This window comes from Myotis daubentonii, chromosome X, assembly GCF_963259705.1.
Source record: "Myotis daubentonii chromosome X, mMyoDau2.1, whole genome shotgun sequence".
NCBI lineage: Eukaryota > Metazoa > Chordata > Mammalia > Chiroptera > Vespertilionidae > Myotis > Myotis daubentonii.
The window spans coordinates 7,292,238-7,305,143 of NC_081861.1; the positions used below are offsets into that span (position 1 = coordinate 7,292,238).

At 51.8% G+C, this 12,906-nt stretch overlaps 1 protein-coding gene across 6 annotated transcripts in view; it reads right to left on the minus strand.

Moving 5' to 3' along the window:
• Nucleotides 1-264: 264 nt before the first annotated feature.
• The window catches only part of IQSEC2 (IQ motif and Sec7 domain ArfGEF 2), an 84,174-nt gene continuing 71,532 nt past the window's right edge, over nucleotides 265-12,906 (minus strand). For 5 of the 6 annotated variants that reach the window (XM_059679157.1, XM_059679156.1, XM_059679158.1 and 2 more), the window contains 8 exons: nucleotides 12,063-12,229; nucleotides 9,385-9,524; nucleotides 8,023-8,148; nucleotides 5,985-6,084; nucleotides 5,298-5,459; nucleotides 3,615-3,788; nucleotides 3,076-3,125; nucleotides 265-2,484 (listed from right to left, as the gene is read on the minus strand). In XM_059679157.1, the coding sequence (XP_059535140.1) occupies nucleotides 1,519-2,484; nucleotides 3,076-3,125; nucleotides 3,615-3,788; nucleotides 5,298-5,459; nucleotides 5,985-6,084; nucleotides 8,023-8,148; nucleotides 9,385-9,524; nucleotides 12,063-12,229 (1,885 nt within the window). In that variant the 3' untranslated portion in view covers nucleotides 265-1,518. The remainder of the gene's footprint in view (nucleotides 2,485-3,075; nucleotides 3,126-3,614; nucleotides 3,789-5,297; nucleotides 5,460-5,984; nucleotides 6,085-8,022; nucleotides 8,149-9,384; nucleotides 9,525-12,062; nucleotides 12,230-12,906) is intronic. The other variant, XM_059679160.1, reaches the window with a different exon arrangement.

A 12,906-nucleotide genomic window follows, 5' to 3' on the forward strand; every position in this document is an offset into this window, starting at 1 on the left:
CCCAAGTTTTCAACTGCGATAACAATTCAGAGAGGGTATCTTTCCCAAGAGTGCGTACCCAGCAAGGAAACCCCCCCAGCATTTGAACTGGATCAACTCCACCACCGAGTCTCACTACTCTCTCATGCAGACTGTTAATGTGATAGGAAAACCTCCCTCATCCCCACCTCCCACCCAATTGAAGCACCTCACCCAGGCTAAGGCCTCTCTCTCCTGGGCTTCACCTTGGGGGAGGGGGCATAAGGAGGAGGCAGAGGCGGGAGGTGAGCACAAGGTCTTTTATGAGGCATCAAATATACATTCTTATATACAAGGAGGAAAAAAGACAATGCCTAAACCCCAGCTCCTCTCCATACAGCCCCTCCCGCTGCTGCCCTCCCCTGCCCCCAGGCTCCACGGTCCCTGGCCCTTCAGCCAGCCAGGCCTGTTTGTCCACTGCAGCCCATGGTAGAGAGGGGGGTGGGAGGGTGGGAGGGGCTGTGAAAGGAGCTGGATCTGCAGGGCAAGAGGAGGAGCTGGAGTTTGTAAAAAATATATTTATAATAAATAAACAGGGCTGGAAAGGGGCTGGAGAGGCAGCAGAGGATTTTGATGAACAGAAGGACTTGGGCATCCTGGCTCCCAGCCCCCACTCTGATGGCTTCCATCTCTGCCTCAGGAAGGACATCTTGGGCTCATGGTGGCTCTCTGGGAGCCTCTCCCCAGGGCTGATGCTGGGCGCTCTGTCCCAGCGAGGTGTGTGGGTCATATCTGTAAAGTGCACTGTCTTCGGTTGTAGGTGGGAGAGGTGTAAGGGATGGGGGGGGCATGCAATATGGGTGAGGGAGGGCAGTGCCCTTCTCATCCCAGACCTGAGCCCCCCGCCCAACCTGTCTGGACTTTGATCAGGATAAGAACGTTGCAAGAAGAGGCAAGGTCCTGAAGCTGAGCGTCTGGGCTGGGGCACAGACTGGCTCTGGAGAGGAAGCACTGCCCCGTTGGGGGGGCAGCATAAGTGGGGGCCCATCCACCTAGTGTGCGGACAGTCCGTGTCCTCCGGTAGGGCAGGCGGAGTCACATGGAAATGTGGAGCCAGGCCCTGAGGTCAGAGAGAGGGCCGAGCACTAAGGTTTGGCCACAACTCTACGGAGCTCCCTCCGAGCCCCTGACATCTGGCCCTCCCTACCAGCCAGGAAGCTCACACTGGCGGGGAGGTCTGAGGTCACCCAGCTAGACCTGGGGGAGGAGGGAGGATGAGGAGAGGAGAAGGAGCATGAGGATCTCCAAAAGGTCCTCAACACTCCCCAGAGCTTGAGCCATGCCCAGGCTTCAAGTGGCAAAGATCCTCGAATCTGGAAGGAAACCCCATGGCAACCATTGGGGGTTAGAGGAGGGGTCCCAAGGCAGGGAGGAAGTGGGGAGGAGGACACTTCTGTGTGTGTGTATTTTGGAAAAACTGGGGAAGCAGAGAGGGTGCAAGGCCCCTCTCCTGTGGATTGCCCCGGACCTCCCTGGGCCCCAGCTCCCTCTCTCCATGCATCAGACCACGGTGCTGATCCGACTTGGTTTGGCCTTAGGGTTTGCAGAGGGTTGGTTGGCCGTGCCAGGGGGCCCAGAGGCGTGCAGGGGGCCATGGGGCGAGGTGGGTGGCAGGGGTGAGTGCGGGGTGTGGGGAGAAGGAGGGGGCAGGGGTGGGTAGGAGGGGTGCGGTGGGATGGGCGAATGTGGTGACAATGGTGACTGCGGGTGGTGCGGGTGGGAGTAGGAGCCCCCTGGTTGCCGGGATCCTGGGCCCCCAGAGGCCCCTGCTGCTGGCATCATCTGTGGGTGGTGGCTGAAGATGAAGTGCTTGGGGCCCTGCTTGTGAGCTGGAGGGTGCTGGGGAGCAGGACTGTACAGGGGCAATGGGGACGTGGGCTGGTGCAAGGGGTGGCGGCCGTGTGGAGCGAACTGAGGGTGTCCTCCAGCGCCCCGTCTGGGAGCTCTGCCTGGCCGGCCCAACGTGTAGTGCTGGGGGCCTGGGACTGGGCCGTGGGTGTGGAAATGGCGATGTGGCCCCACAGGTGGGGCTGAGGCGGGAGGTGGTGGAATGGAGCCCAGTTGAGGCAGGGGTGGGGGCTGCTGAGGAGGAGGGGGCAGAGGGGGCTGCTGGGGTGGAAGGTAGGGAGGCGGGGCGGGGCCTGGTCCTTGGCAATACTGGGCATGCAGGGCCTGGAGCTTGGACTGCCCGTCGGGCAGCACCCCCAGGCTCCCGTGGCTGTGACCATGGTGATGGTGGTGGTGGTGGTGGTGGGTGGAAGAAGCAGATGAAGAGGAGGCAGAGGCCTGGCCTGTTGGCGGCGGTGGCATCTGGAAGGGCCCCTTGCCCCGCTTGCTTCCAAATAGGGAGCCCAGGAAGGATGAGGAGTTGGAGACGGGCCTCTGGCTCTTGTACTCCTCTGGCGGCGGGGGTGGGGGCGGAGGTGGCATCCTCTGGTGAGGGCGCGGACTGCTAATAACGGACCCCTGGAAGGGGGAGGGGGGCGAGTCAGGCCAGCCTAGATGCCCTAAATCCCCAACCCTAAAGTTCCCCTGGGCCCTGAGGGCTGGAGCTGGGGAGACAGGAAGCCCCCGCAGCATCATGGAAAGCGATCACATAACAGTCCTGTCCTTGTGCCTGCGGTGCCCCCAGCAGGTGCATCACATCCACTATCTCCTCTGAGCCTCCGCTGGGAGAGGGAGTGAGCGGCCCTCCATCTCATCCCCCTTTTGTAGGCGGAGACAGTGTTAGACCCAGAGAGACAGTGACTCGCTCAGGCTCCAAGAGCAGGACTTGAGGTAGGAGCTCCTCGAGGCCCAACTCCAAGGGCCTCGCTACTTGGAGGTGGCCCAGGGGTTGAGAAGGGGCCCGGGAGTGTGGGAGACAGACTGAGAGACAGGCAGAGTGAGGACAGACAGAGCTGAGGACAGATGGAGAGAGTAGTTGGCTGGGAGAGGCAGCCGCAGGGTTCCCAGCAGGGAAGGGGGAGCAATAGGGCCCCTCCTCCTCCGGGGTGCAGGGGTGCACGCAGGGCAGGGCTCATGCAGAGGACGAGTTGGGTGGGAGCTGGCACTTACTTCGATGGTGCTGTCCAGCGATCCCACGCTGTTACGCCGCCCCCGCTTCCCTGCACCCACAAGCAAGGAGCCCAGCGTCAGAGTGGCAACCCCCGCTCCCCACCCTGCTGGGCTCCTGAGCTGGGCACCAGGCCTGGGCCCCTCCCGGGGACCAACACCCCTATTCCCTTTCCCCCGTTGAAGAGGGGTGGGGTGGGGAAGAGGAGAGGTGGAGAAGGAGGAGCAGAAGGAGGAAGACATGGAGGAGGAGGAGAGGTGGTGCCAGAGAAATAGAAGAGGAAAGAGAGGAGGAGAGGTGGAGCAGCAGAGAGGGGCTAAGACTGTGGCCCCACTTCACACTCCCTGGCCCAAACCCTGGGCTCCACCTGTTCTGACCTGGCTCCCAGGCCCCCCTGCAGCGCAGCACCCAGGGCCCTGGATGAAGGCAGGGGGTGTGCATGTGTGGCGGGTGCAGGGAAGGCTGGTGGTCAGTGAAAGGAGGCGAAGAGGACTCCAGGTCCCACGTCTCCCCAGCCAGGGCAGGGCCCCAGGACACTTGCCTGCATCTGACAGGTCTCGCAGGGAACTGCTGAGTGCGCCCCGCTTGAGCCCATCGCCTGCGCCATACGTGTCCTCCAGGCTGCTGCGGGCCAGCGTGCCATTCACTGAGTCCTTGGCCCCGCCGGGCTGTGAAGCATTAGGCCGCATCATACCTTTCTGCTTCTCTAGTTCCGCTGGGTGGCAGGGAGGAGACAGCAATCCAATGTCAGCACCCCTGGACCTCCATCACGGCCCCACAACCCTCAGGTACATCTCCCAAGCCCCTTGCAGCGCCCAGTCTCCAGTCCTGTCTTATGCTGTCTCCGCTGGCTTGGTCTTCCCTTCCTCCCTCTCAGCTCCTGCTCCTCCTCCTCTTGCTCTTCCTACTTTTCCCTGGCCCTGCCCGCTCTCAGTTTGGTCTCCTAAACCAGCCCTGCCCTTCCAAACAGAGCTTCCCAATGGCTGGTTTGCAGGAGGGGCACAAAGGCCCTTCTAGATGTTGGCAAAGGGCAATCGTTCCAGAGTCCGCTCAGTTCTCAGATACATTGCTCCAGAGCAGAGGGTTCCTGGAAGGGCAGGAATCGTGCCCTCTGATATGTGCCCACACTATGCTGGGCACTACATGTCCCTGATCTCTCTCCATCCTCACAAGAGTTCCGAGGTAAATGTTATCATCCACAGTTTCAGAGGATGAAACTGAGAGTCTGAGAAGTCTCAGAGCTTGCCCAGGGTCATACAGCTGTAAACGGGGGAGCCAACATTCTGGAAGCAGATCTGCATGAGTCCGAAGCCCGTGCTCTTTGGCCTCCTTATACCCCTGCCCCTTGCGGAGGTCATGAAGCCTTCTATCCCCTCACCCCATCTTGGTACACGTATCCCTCTCCTTGAATGTCCCAGGGTCTCAAGGATCCAGGCACATACCTAGGTTGTGGGTTCTATCCCCAGTTGGGGTGCATATGGGAGGCAACAAATCAATGTTTCTCTCTCTACATCAATGTTTCTCTCTCTCCTTAATACCATGTTACTTAACTGTAACTGCTTAGTCTGGAGGAGAAAAAACGTGGACAGCATTGAGACGAATGAGATGCAATCACTATTTTCCATTATATACAATCAAAATGATTTGGTGTGGTCGCTGGAGCTTGGAGGATGGGACACTGGAATCAGCCAAGGAGCTAGCATGTGGGGACAGGAGAGGAAAGGCTGGGAAGGAGGCTAACACTGGTTGGTCACTTAGGATGTTCAACACTTGTGTCCTACTAGCATGGAGGACACTACATCGGCCTTATCTCATTGAATCTCCCCTGCTCTGTGAAGGAGTTCATTATCTCAATTCACGTAGGAAGAAATTGGGACTCAGAGAGTCAAACGACTTGCTCCAGCTTACCCAGATAATAAGTAGCATACCTGGGATCTGAAACTAGCGTCCTGCCTCCAATACCCTGATTCTTCTCCCTGATGCCTTTCATTAGAAACAAGAGTTGCTCATAATTAGGGCTTGGAATAATAATCAGAGCTTGGCAGGTAATGAGCCCCTAGTCACTGAAGGTATTCAAGCAGAGGCTGAAGGGTTCCTGGAATGAGAGTAGGAAGGTTGGGCAAGCTAACCCTCAACTCTGAGATTTTTTAAGAGGACAGGATGCTTGGTGTCGACAGGGCACCGTATCAGGATGGGAAATAGGCGACATGGCGGGGCTACTCACACTCCACGCGGTATTTCTCCATCTCCTGCACTTCAGCGATGGACTCGCGCAGGTCAGACGTAAAGCGCAGCCTATCCTGGAGGCTGGGGGCGTTGAAAATGATGAGGACTTTCCGCTCCCCACCAGGTACTGCAGACAGCAACTTGATTCCAAACTGGTAATCTGTGGGGCAAGGGGAAGTGGGGCCCCTTTGTCAGGACTGAAGCAAGGTGGCTCATATGCAAAATAATATTTCTAATGTCCAACTCTGGCTCCCCTTGGTCCCCAATGTCTCCAAGAGCCTCCTGGGAGTCACGGCCATGTTACTCCCTCTACTCTGGGATGTAAGGGCAAACTGAACTCTAGCTGCCTTCTAGAACCCTTCCTTTAATCCTCTACCTCTACCCACATTGTTTCTTCTGCCCAGAAGGCCACCCAACAAAGTTCCTCTGGCTCAGTCCTTCAAAGTGCAGCATTATCACCATCTCCTCGGCCCACCAGAAAACATACACACTGTGGACCATGAGCTCCCTAGGGCACAGACCCAAGTCATACTCCACCTTGGCCGGCCCTACATCCCAGGACCAAGTAGGTGACCTCAGTGCAGTTATAAAGGACTCCCCAAACTGGAGGTCAGAGTGAATGAAGGATGAGCATGGGGACCATAGCATAGACTCTTGGGATGATGGGATCCAAGGAGGGACTCACATGAATTCTGGAAGAGCTGCATGTGCATTTCCACGAGGGGAAAAGACTGACGGAAGCTGTACGTCACCAAGATCTTCTTCTTCTGGAAAATTTTGGTGACCTTTGGTAGGGATGGGAAAAAGACGAGAGGCAGGGTTTGGGGTGGGGGATTTCCAAACGGCACCTATTTCTCATAACCTCCCGCCCCTCCCACTGCCACTGATAGACATCTACACACAAACACACATGCCCACAAACTGGGGAGAACTGAAGCTTGAGGAGCACAACAGGAGACACAGGAGAAAATACAACTTCCTGATGTAATGATGTTGCACAAACAGGTGTTTACAATTTCACAGGAAGTAACTGAATGCTACTCCCCCCAGGAAGCATGTCCTAACATCCCACACACATATCCACCCCCACCTCCAGAGTGCTTGCTGATTCTGTGCCTTCACTATCATCAGGCTTGAGGGGAGCACTCTGAGTGTGTGATCGCCCCCTGCTGGACCAGGAGCACCAAGAGAGAGGAGTCTGGTTTTCATGTATTTCACCCACCCATGGGCCCCAGCACCCAATGTATACAGTTAACACCTTCCTCTCAACCACCCAAGGTCTTTATCAAGCACTTGGGCACTCTGGCCTCAACTAACGTAGGCTGTGAATGCGTCGCACAGATTCAAGCAGAGCAATCTGCACTTTGTGTTTAAAAGCAAATTATTTGGCTCTGGCCTGGTGGCTCAGTCAGTTGGAGTGTCGTCCTGCACACCAAAAGGTTGCAGTTTCGATTTCTGTCCAGAGCACATAACTAGGTTGCGGTTCCATCCCATTGGGGTGCGTATGGGAGGCAATCAATCGATGTTTCTCTCTCTCTCTCTCTCTCTCTCTCTCTCTCTCTCTCTCTCTCTCTCTCTCTCTCTCTCTCTCTCTCCCTAAGAACAAGGACTGAGTCTCAGTCATCTCTGTGCACCCAGTACCTAGCATGGGGCTGGACACACACAAGGATCAGTGTGTGATGGATGTTGAAACATTTATTCAACCACTGTATGGGCCAGGAACTCCTCTGGGCTACGCTATTCCATACCTGACCTCTTATTTCATCCTTAGGACAACCATATGAGATAGGGAGTAGCACCATTTCACAGAGTAGGAAATTAAAGCTCAGAGAGGGCACTGGAGGGACTTCATCTAAAGCAGCGACTCTCAACAGGGAGTGACTTTGCCCACCCCCAGGGGAAATTTAACAATGTCTGGAGACATTTTTGGTTGAAGAAATGCAACAGACATCTAGTAGATAGAGACCAAATGCTGCTAAATATCCTACAATGCACAGAACAGCTCCCACCACAATGAATTATCTGGCCCCAAATGTCAATAGCACCAAAGTTGAGAGACCCTGCTCTGAAGGAGAGAGGATCAAGGGGGATCACTGTCCTCAAATCCCTGAGCAGAGAGAGATCTTTTCCCTGTGATCCCAAGGGTTGAGTGACAATTGCTGGAAGAAACCCATTGCGAGACAGATTTTAGCAGCCTTCTGTCCTGGAAGTCACACAAGCAGGGGGCCATGTAGGAAGCCAGTTCTTGCTGTGGGTGAGAGGCTGGACAGGAGACCCTGAAATTCCCTTCCCACCTGCAGACTCCTCAGAGTCCCAGCTCTGAAACATGCATATGGACACTGGTGATAAACTTGGTTTTAAAAATCATAAGCACCCTGGCCACCCAAAGGTTCCAGACAGAACCAGGGTCATAGGTTCACCTCCCTCCACCTAACCCTCCAGGCTACTGAAGTGGACCAGGACATTCCTACCACTTCCCAGGCTGTAAGCCTATCATCTCCAATGTTCCTCACATTTTCTGCCCCCATGTGGCTGTCATTACCTCCAAAAGGATCCAGGAGGTAAAGGAAGGGCAGGGGTGGCCTATACCTGTCCAAGACCGCACAGATCACGTGGCAGAACACTTCACCTACCATATTGCCACCACTAATGTTAACATGGTTCAAAGCACACAGGGGCCCAGCTCACCACCTCCTCTCCATCGCCTCTCACAGCGCTCTTACCACAAGGAGGTCATTGAAGAGGAAGACCTCCCGCTGATGCAACCCTAGCCTCTGGGGGCGGTTTGGATCTGGCACCTCATAGAGCTGGCAGCAGCAAACCAGTCGACGGTGAGGAAGAGACAGTACCTAGATAGGCATGAAAAAATAGATGTCAGGCCCTAGCTGGTTTGGTTCAGTGGATAGAGCATCGTCCTGTGGACTGAAGGGTACTGGGTTCGACTCCTGTCAGGGGCACATGCCCAGGTTGCAGGTTCTATCCTCAGTGTGGAGAGTGCAGGAGGCAGCCGATCAGTGATTCTCTCTCATCATTTATGTTTCTATCTCTCTCTCCCTCTCTGAAATCAATACAAATATATTTTAAAAAAAAGAAATAGGTGTCAGCCCAGCCAGTGTGGCTCAGTGGTTGAGCATCCACCTATGAACCAGCAGGTCATGGCTGGATTCCTGGTGAGGGCACATGCCCGGGGTTGTGGGCTCCATCCCTAATAGGGGGCATGCAGGAGGCAGCTGATCCATGATTCTCTCTCATCGATGTTTCTATCTATTCCTCCCCCTTCCTCTCTCTCAAATCAATAAAAGCATTAAAAAAATATATAAAGAAATAGGTGTCAGCAAGACCAGCACAGCAGCTTCAGGCACCTTAACATTGACCGCAAGAGGATGTTTATCTCGGATACATATCATTGTCGCTCAGATACAATAAGCCTAAGAAACTAAGGCCTGGGCTTGTCTGCTGCCTTGCCTTTGTCCTGGTAGCTCCCTGTCTGGAATGCGTTTCCTGCTCAGCTCCATATGGCCACATTCCACTCTTCCAGTGTCATCTCTTCCAATAAGCCATTCCTGCTCTCCACGGACTGAAAATGACCTCTCCCTCCTTTGTGTGCCCCTAAACTAACTGGAAGGCAGAAGTATTGTGTCTGTGTCTGATACCACCCCCCCCAGGCTCTGTAAGAGCCCCCAAGGATAGAGACCACATCTGATTCATATCTGCATCCCTGGTGCCCAGTGAAATGTTGGGCTCAGTGGAAAGCATCCATCAATGTTTGTTGACTAAAAGACTAGAATATGTTCTTGACTTTGGTTATCAACGATTGGCTTGGCTCCCCACTTGGGATGGACAGGCAAATAGGCGGGAAGGATGCTGAGATTTATACAGCACCCCACTGTGTACCTTGCAGTGTGCTAGATGCACTGCCATAGAGGTCACACTCATTGTGCACCGGGACCCCTGAGGAACGCATTCTACCCACTCTCTTCAGCAAGTGAGGTGGGCATAGAGCTCAAGAGAGGGACACTGACTTACCACTTGGTGGCAGAGGCCGACCCAACCCTGTCCCCTCTGAAGCTTCACAAATCACTTACTGGCTTCTTGCCCACAATCATGCGCTCCACAGCCTGCACTTGGGACACATGGTCATCATTGGTCCGAAGTTCACGCCCCTGGATTCGCTGGTAGATACCCACCAGGAGGTCTCGAGGGATGTCTTCACCATTGTCAACCCCTGGTTGGGGGGAATAACAAAGATATATGGCATAAATGTGGGGAGTGGGTGGCAGGGGTTCTCCACAGCACCCCACACACAGGCCTAGGTCATAACAACAGCCAGGTCTAGAAGGAGTGGGAGCCCTTAACCCTTCGGTCAGCATCAGCCACAAGAGGCATCCTTCAACCAGATAACCAGTTGCTTTCCCACCCCTCCCCTCACCCCCAGTGTGGGGATTTTATCTAAACTCAGATCATACTGTGATTAAGACAATTAGACGCTTTTTTTGCCTTTCTAACTAGCAAAAATAATGTTAAGTAATATCCAGTGTTATTAAGAGTGCAAAGAAGCGGGCAAGTGTATTAACTTAAATATTTTGGAAGGTAATTTGGCAAGAGCATAAATATTCAGTGATTCCTCTTGTAGGAATCTGCCCTAAGGAATTACTCAGAAATCTGTACAAGGCATATGTACAAGTGCTACTGAGGGGAAATTTTTAAAATAACCTAAGTTCTAACAATAGAGGAACAGCTAAATAGAGCTGAGTATATCTGTTTAATAAAATAATTTACAGCTATTAAAAACCGGATGTTTATAAAAAGCATGAAAACATTACTGTAGCAAGTTAAGTGAAAAGAGCAGGATACATTGCATATATGATCTTTACCTTATAAAAAGTTACATAAGCATAGGAAAAAACACTAGACTACCCTAAAATATCAACAATGGTTGCCTCCAGGGGGCAGAATTTTAGGTAATTAAAAGAAATGCTCTAATTTTCTCTACTTTCCAAAGTTGCAGTGAGCAGGTATTCATTTCATTTATTTATTTACTTAATAGGTAAATAAATAATAAATATATATAATAATAAATATATAATAAATATATATTTTTATATAATAATATATATTTATAAAATATATATGTATATTTATATATATTTATAAAAATATGTATTTATAAATATATTTTATATGTATTTTATATAAAATATATATAAGCACACACATATGTACATATAAACACACACACATATGGGGGGAGAGAGAGAGAGAGAGAGAGAGAGAGAGAGAGAGAGAGAGAGAGAGGCAAATGAATGAATGAACAAATGACTAATGAAGGATTCTGGGAGACAGCTCCAGATGGCCTCTGATCTGTCTCGCTCCTCCCGTTTACCATCCTTCTCCATTTCTGATTGTCTGCTGAGCAAACCCACTCACTCTTCTCTCTAAACCTTCTGTTGGAGAAAATGTTTTCCAGGTGCTAAAGGAACATCCTTCCTCACACTGCCTTTTGACTTCAGCTGTCAGAGTGATTTAAGCTCATCGACTGTGCAAACCCCGAAGGTCAGCAAATTTGTCTTGTCTGCTTGTTTTGCCACAATTCTGTTTCCCTCTTTTGTTTGTGTTTCAATAATCCTAACATATGAGCCATTTTTAGGAGGCTGCCCTTTGGTGAGAGGCAGGGCCTGACATCAATACAATAAACCAAGACAAAAGGTCAAGGTGAAACCTTTAATCTGGCACTCAAGGCCCTCGTATATTGGTTCCAGCTGACCTTTCCAACTGGATCATCCCATCTCGATTATTCTCCAGGCAAGTTTAGATTTTCCTACTTCTGTGCCTTTGTTATTCTTACTGCCAGGTAAGTCAAGTCCTACTTTATCTGTGTCTGCAAGGTCCACCTTAAAATGAATTCTCCAGCAAGCACTCTGGAGGTGAGCTCTCCCTCCCCTGAGCTCTGACTGTCCTTTTGACCTGCCTGACATCATAGGCTGACATCACCACTTGCTTTCTTCCTTGTGTCGTGTTTCTGGTGCTGTAAGTCAGTCTCTCCCACAAACGGGGAGCTCTTTTGGGGCAGGGACTATTGCAGAAGCCCTTCCACTGTCCTTAGCACCCATTATAGTGCCTGGCACACGAGGCACTCGGTTAGTGTCAACTTGCTGGCTGACTGGTTGAGATAAAAAATAAATACATAGCCTGGCCAGTGTGGCTCAGCATTTGAGCATCGAACTATGGACCAGGAGGTCAGGGTTTGATTCCCAGTCAGGGCACATGCCTGGGTTGCGGGCTCGATCTCCAGTAGGGGGCATGCAGGAGGCAGCCGATCAATGATTCTCTCTCATTAATGTTTCTATCTCTCCCTCTCCCTTTCTCTCTTTGAAATCAATAAAAATATATTTAAAAAAATAAAAGCATAAAGAGAGGAAAGGACACTAAAATAATTGAGTATTTATGGGCATAAATAAAGAAGAGAGAAAAGGAGGGAATGATGGGTGAATGGACACATGAATGAATGGGTGCCAGTATACGCTCGGGCTTTTATCTCTCTTGTTTAGGACTTGCTCAGTCAATATTCAGTGTGGGAATGAGTAGATGGCCAAACGACCGAATGAATTAATAAATGAATGCCCCAGAAATATCCAGCCTTAGTAGAAAGTGAGAGCATCACAGGTTAATTTCCAAGGAACCTTCCTCACCCACCCTCCCATCCTGCCCACATTCCCTTCTCAGGGGAAGGACAGGAAAAGCTGACAGGGAGGTCTGGGGTCACCTCTCAGGTTCTTGATGAAGTCATCTAGTTTCATCTTGCGTTCAGCCTTGACGCTGGGACTGTACATGTCAGTATTGAGGAGGATGATGGCAAAAGCGAGGATGAAGATGGTGTCTGGGTTCCGGAACTGGCGCACGAGGGCTGGGTTACACACACAGTACCGCTGGCTGCAGGGCAGGAGGGGCCAGGGCCAGGGTCAGGCACCAGGAATCTCCACCTACCCACCATCCTCCCAGTCTGGTACCACCAACTCTCTCCTTTAACAAGTACTCCCAAACCCTTTGGGTGTGTCCTTTTTCTTCAGAGTTTCCCCAAGACTAGCATGTAAAATTCACAATCACTACCTTTTACTGAACTCCACAGATCACCTCTCTCAGCTTCATACATAAATACCCTACAGAGGGTCTATGTACATGTCCTATGTAGTCCTATCACAGTCCTGCAAGGTAGCTATTAGCAGCCCCATCTTACAGATGAAGTGACTGAGACCCCCAGTGGAAAGGTACCTTGCCCAAAGTAATAGAGCTGGTAAATGGGGAAGCCAGCATGAAAATCTATATCTTTCTGACTGCAAAGAAAACTTCACCCATTATGGGAAACAAATTCTCAACAACTCTCGTTCTCCTCTAAATACCTCCAAAGTGGTGGGGCCAGGATTTATACCCAGGTCTACCTGATCCCCGCAGCATTCATAGTAGACTATAAAAGTTAAGGGTCATGCCCTGGCTAGTGTGACTTGTTGGTTGAAGTGTTGTCCTGTTGTCTCAGGTTCAATTCCCAGTCAGGGCATGTACCCACGTTGCGGGTTCCATCTCAATAGGGGAGTATACAGGAGGCAACTGAT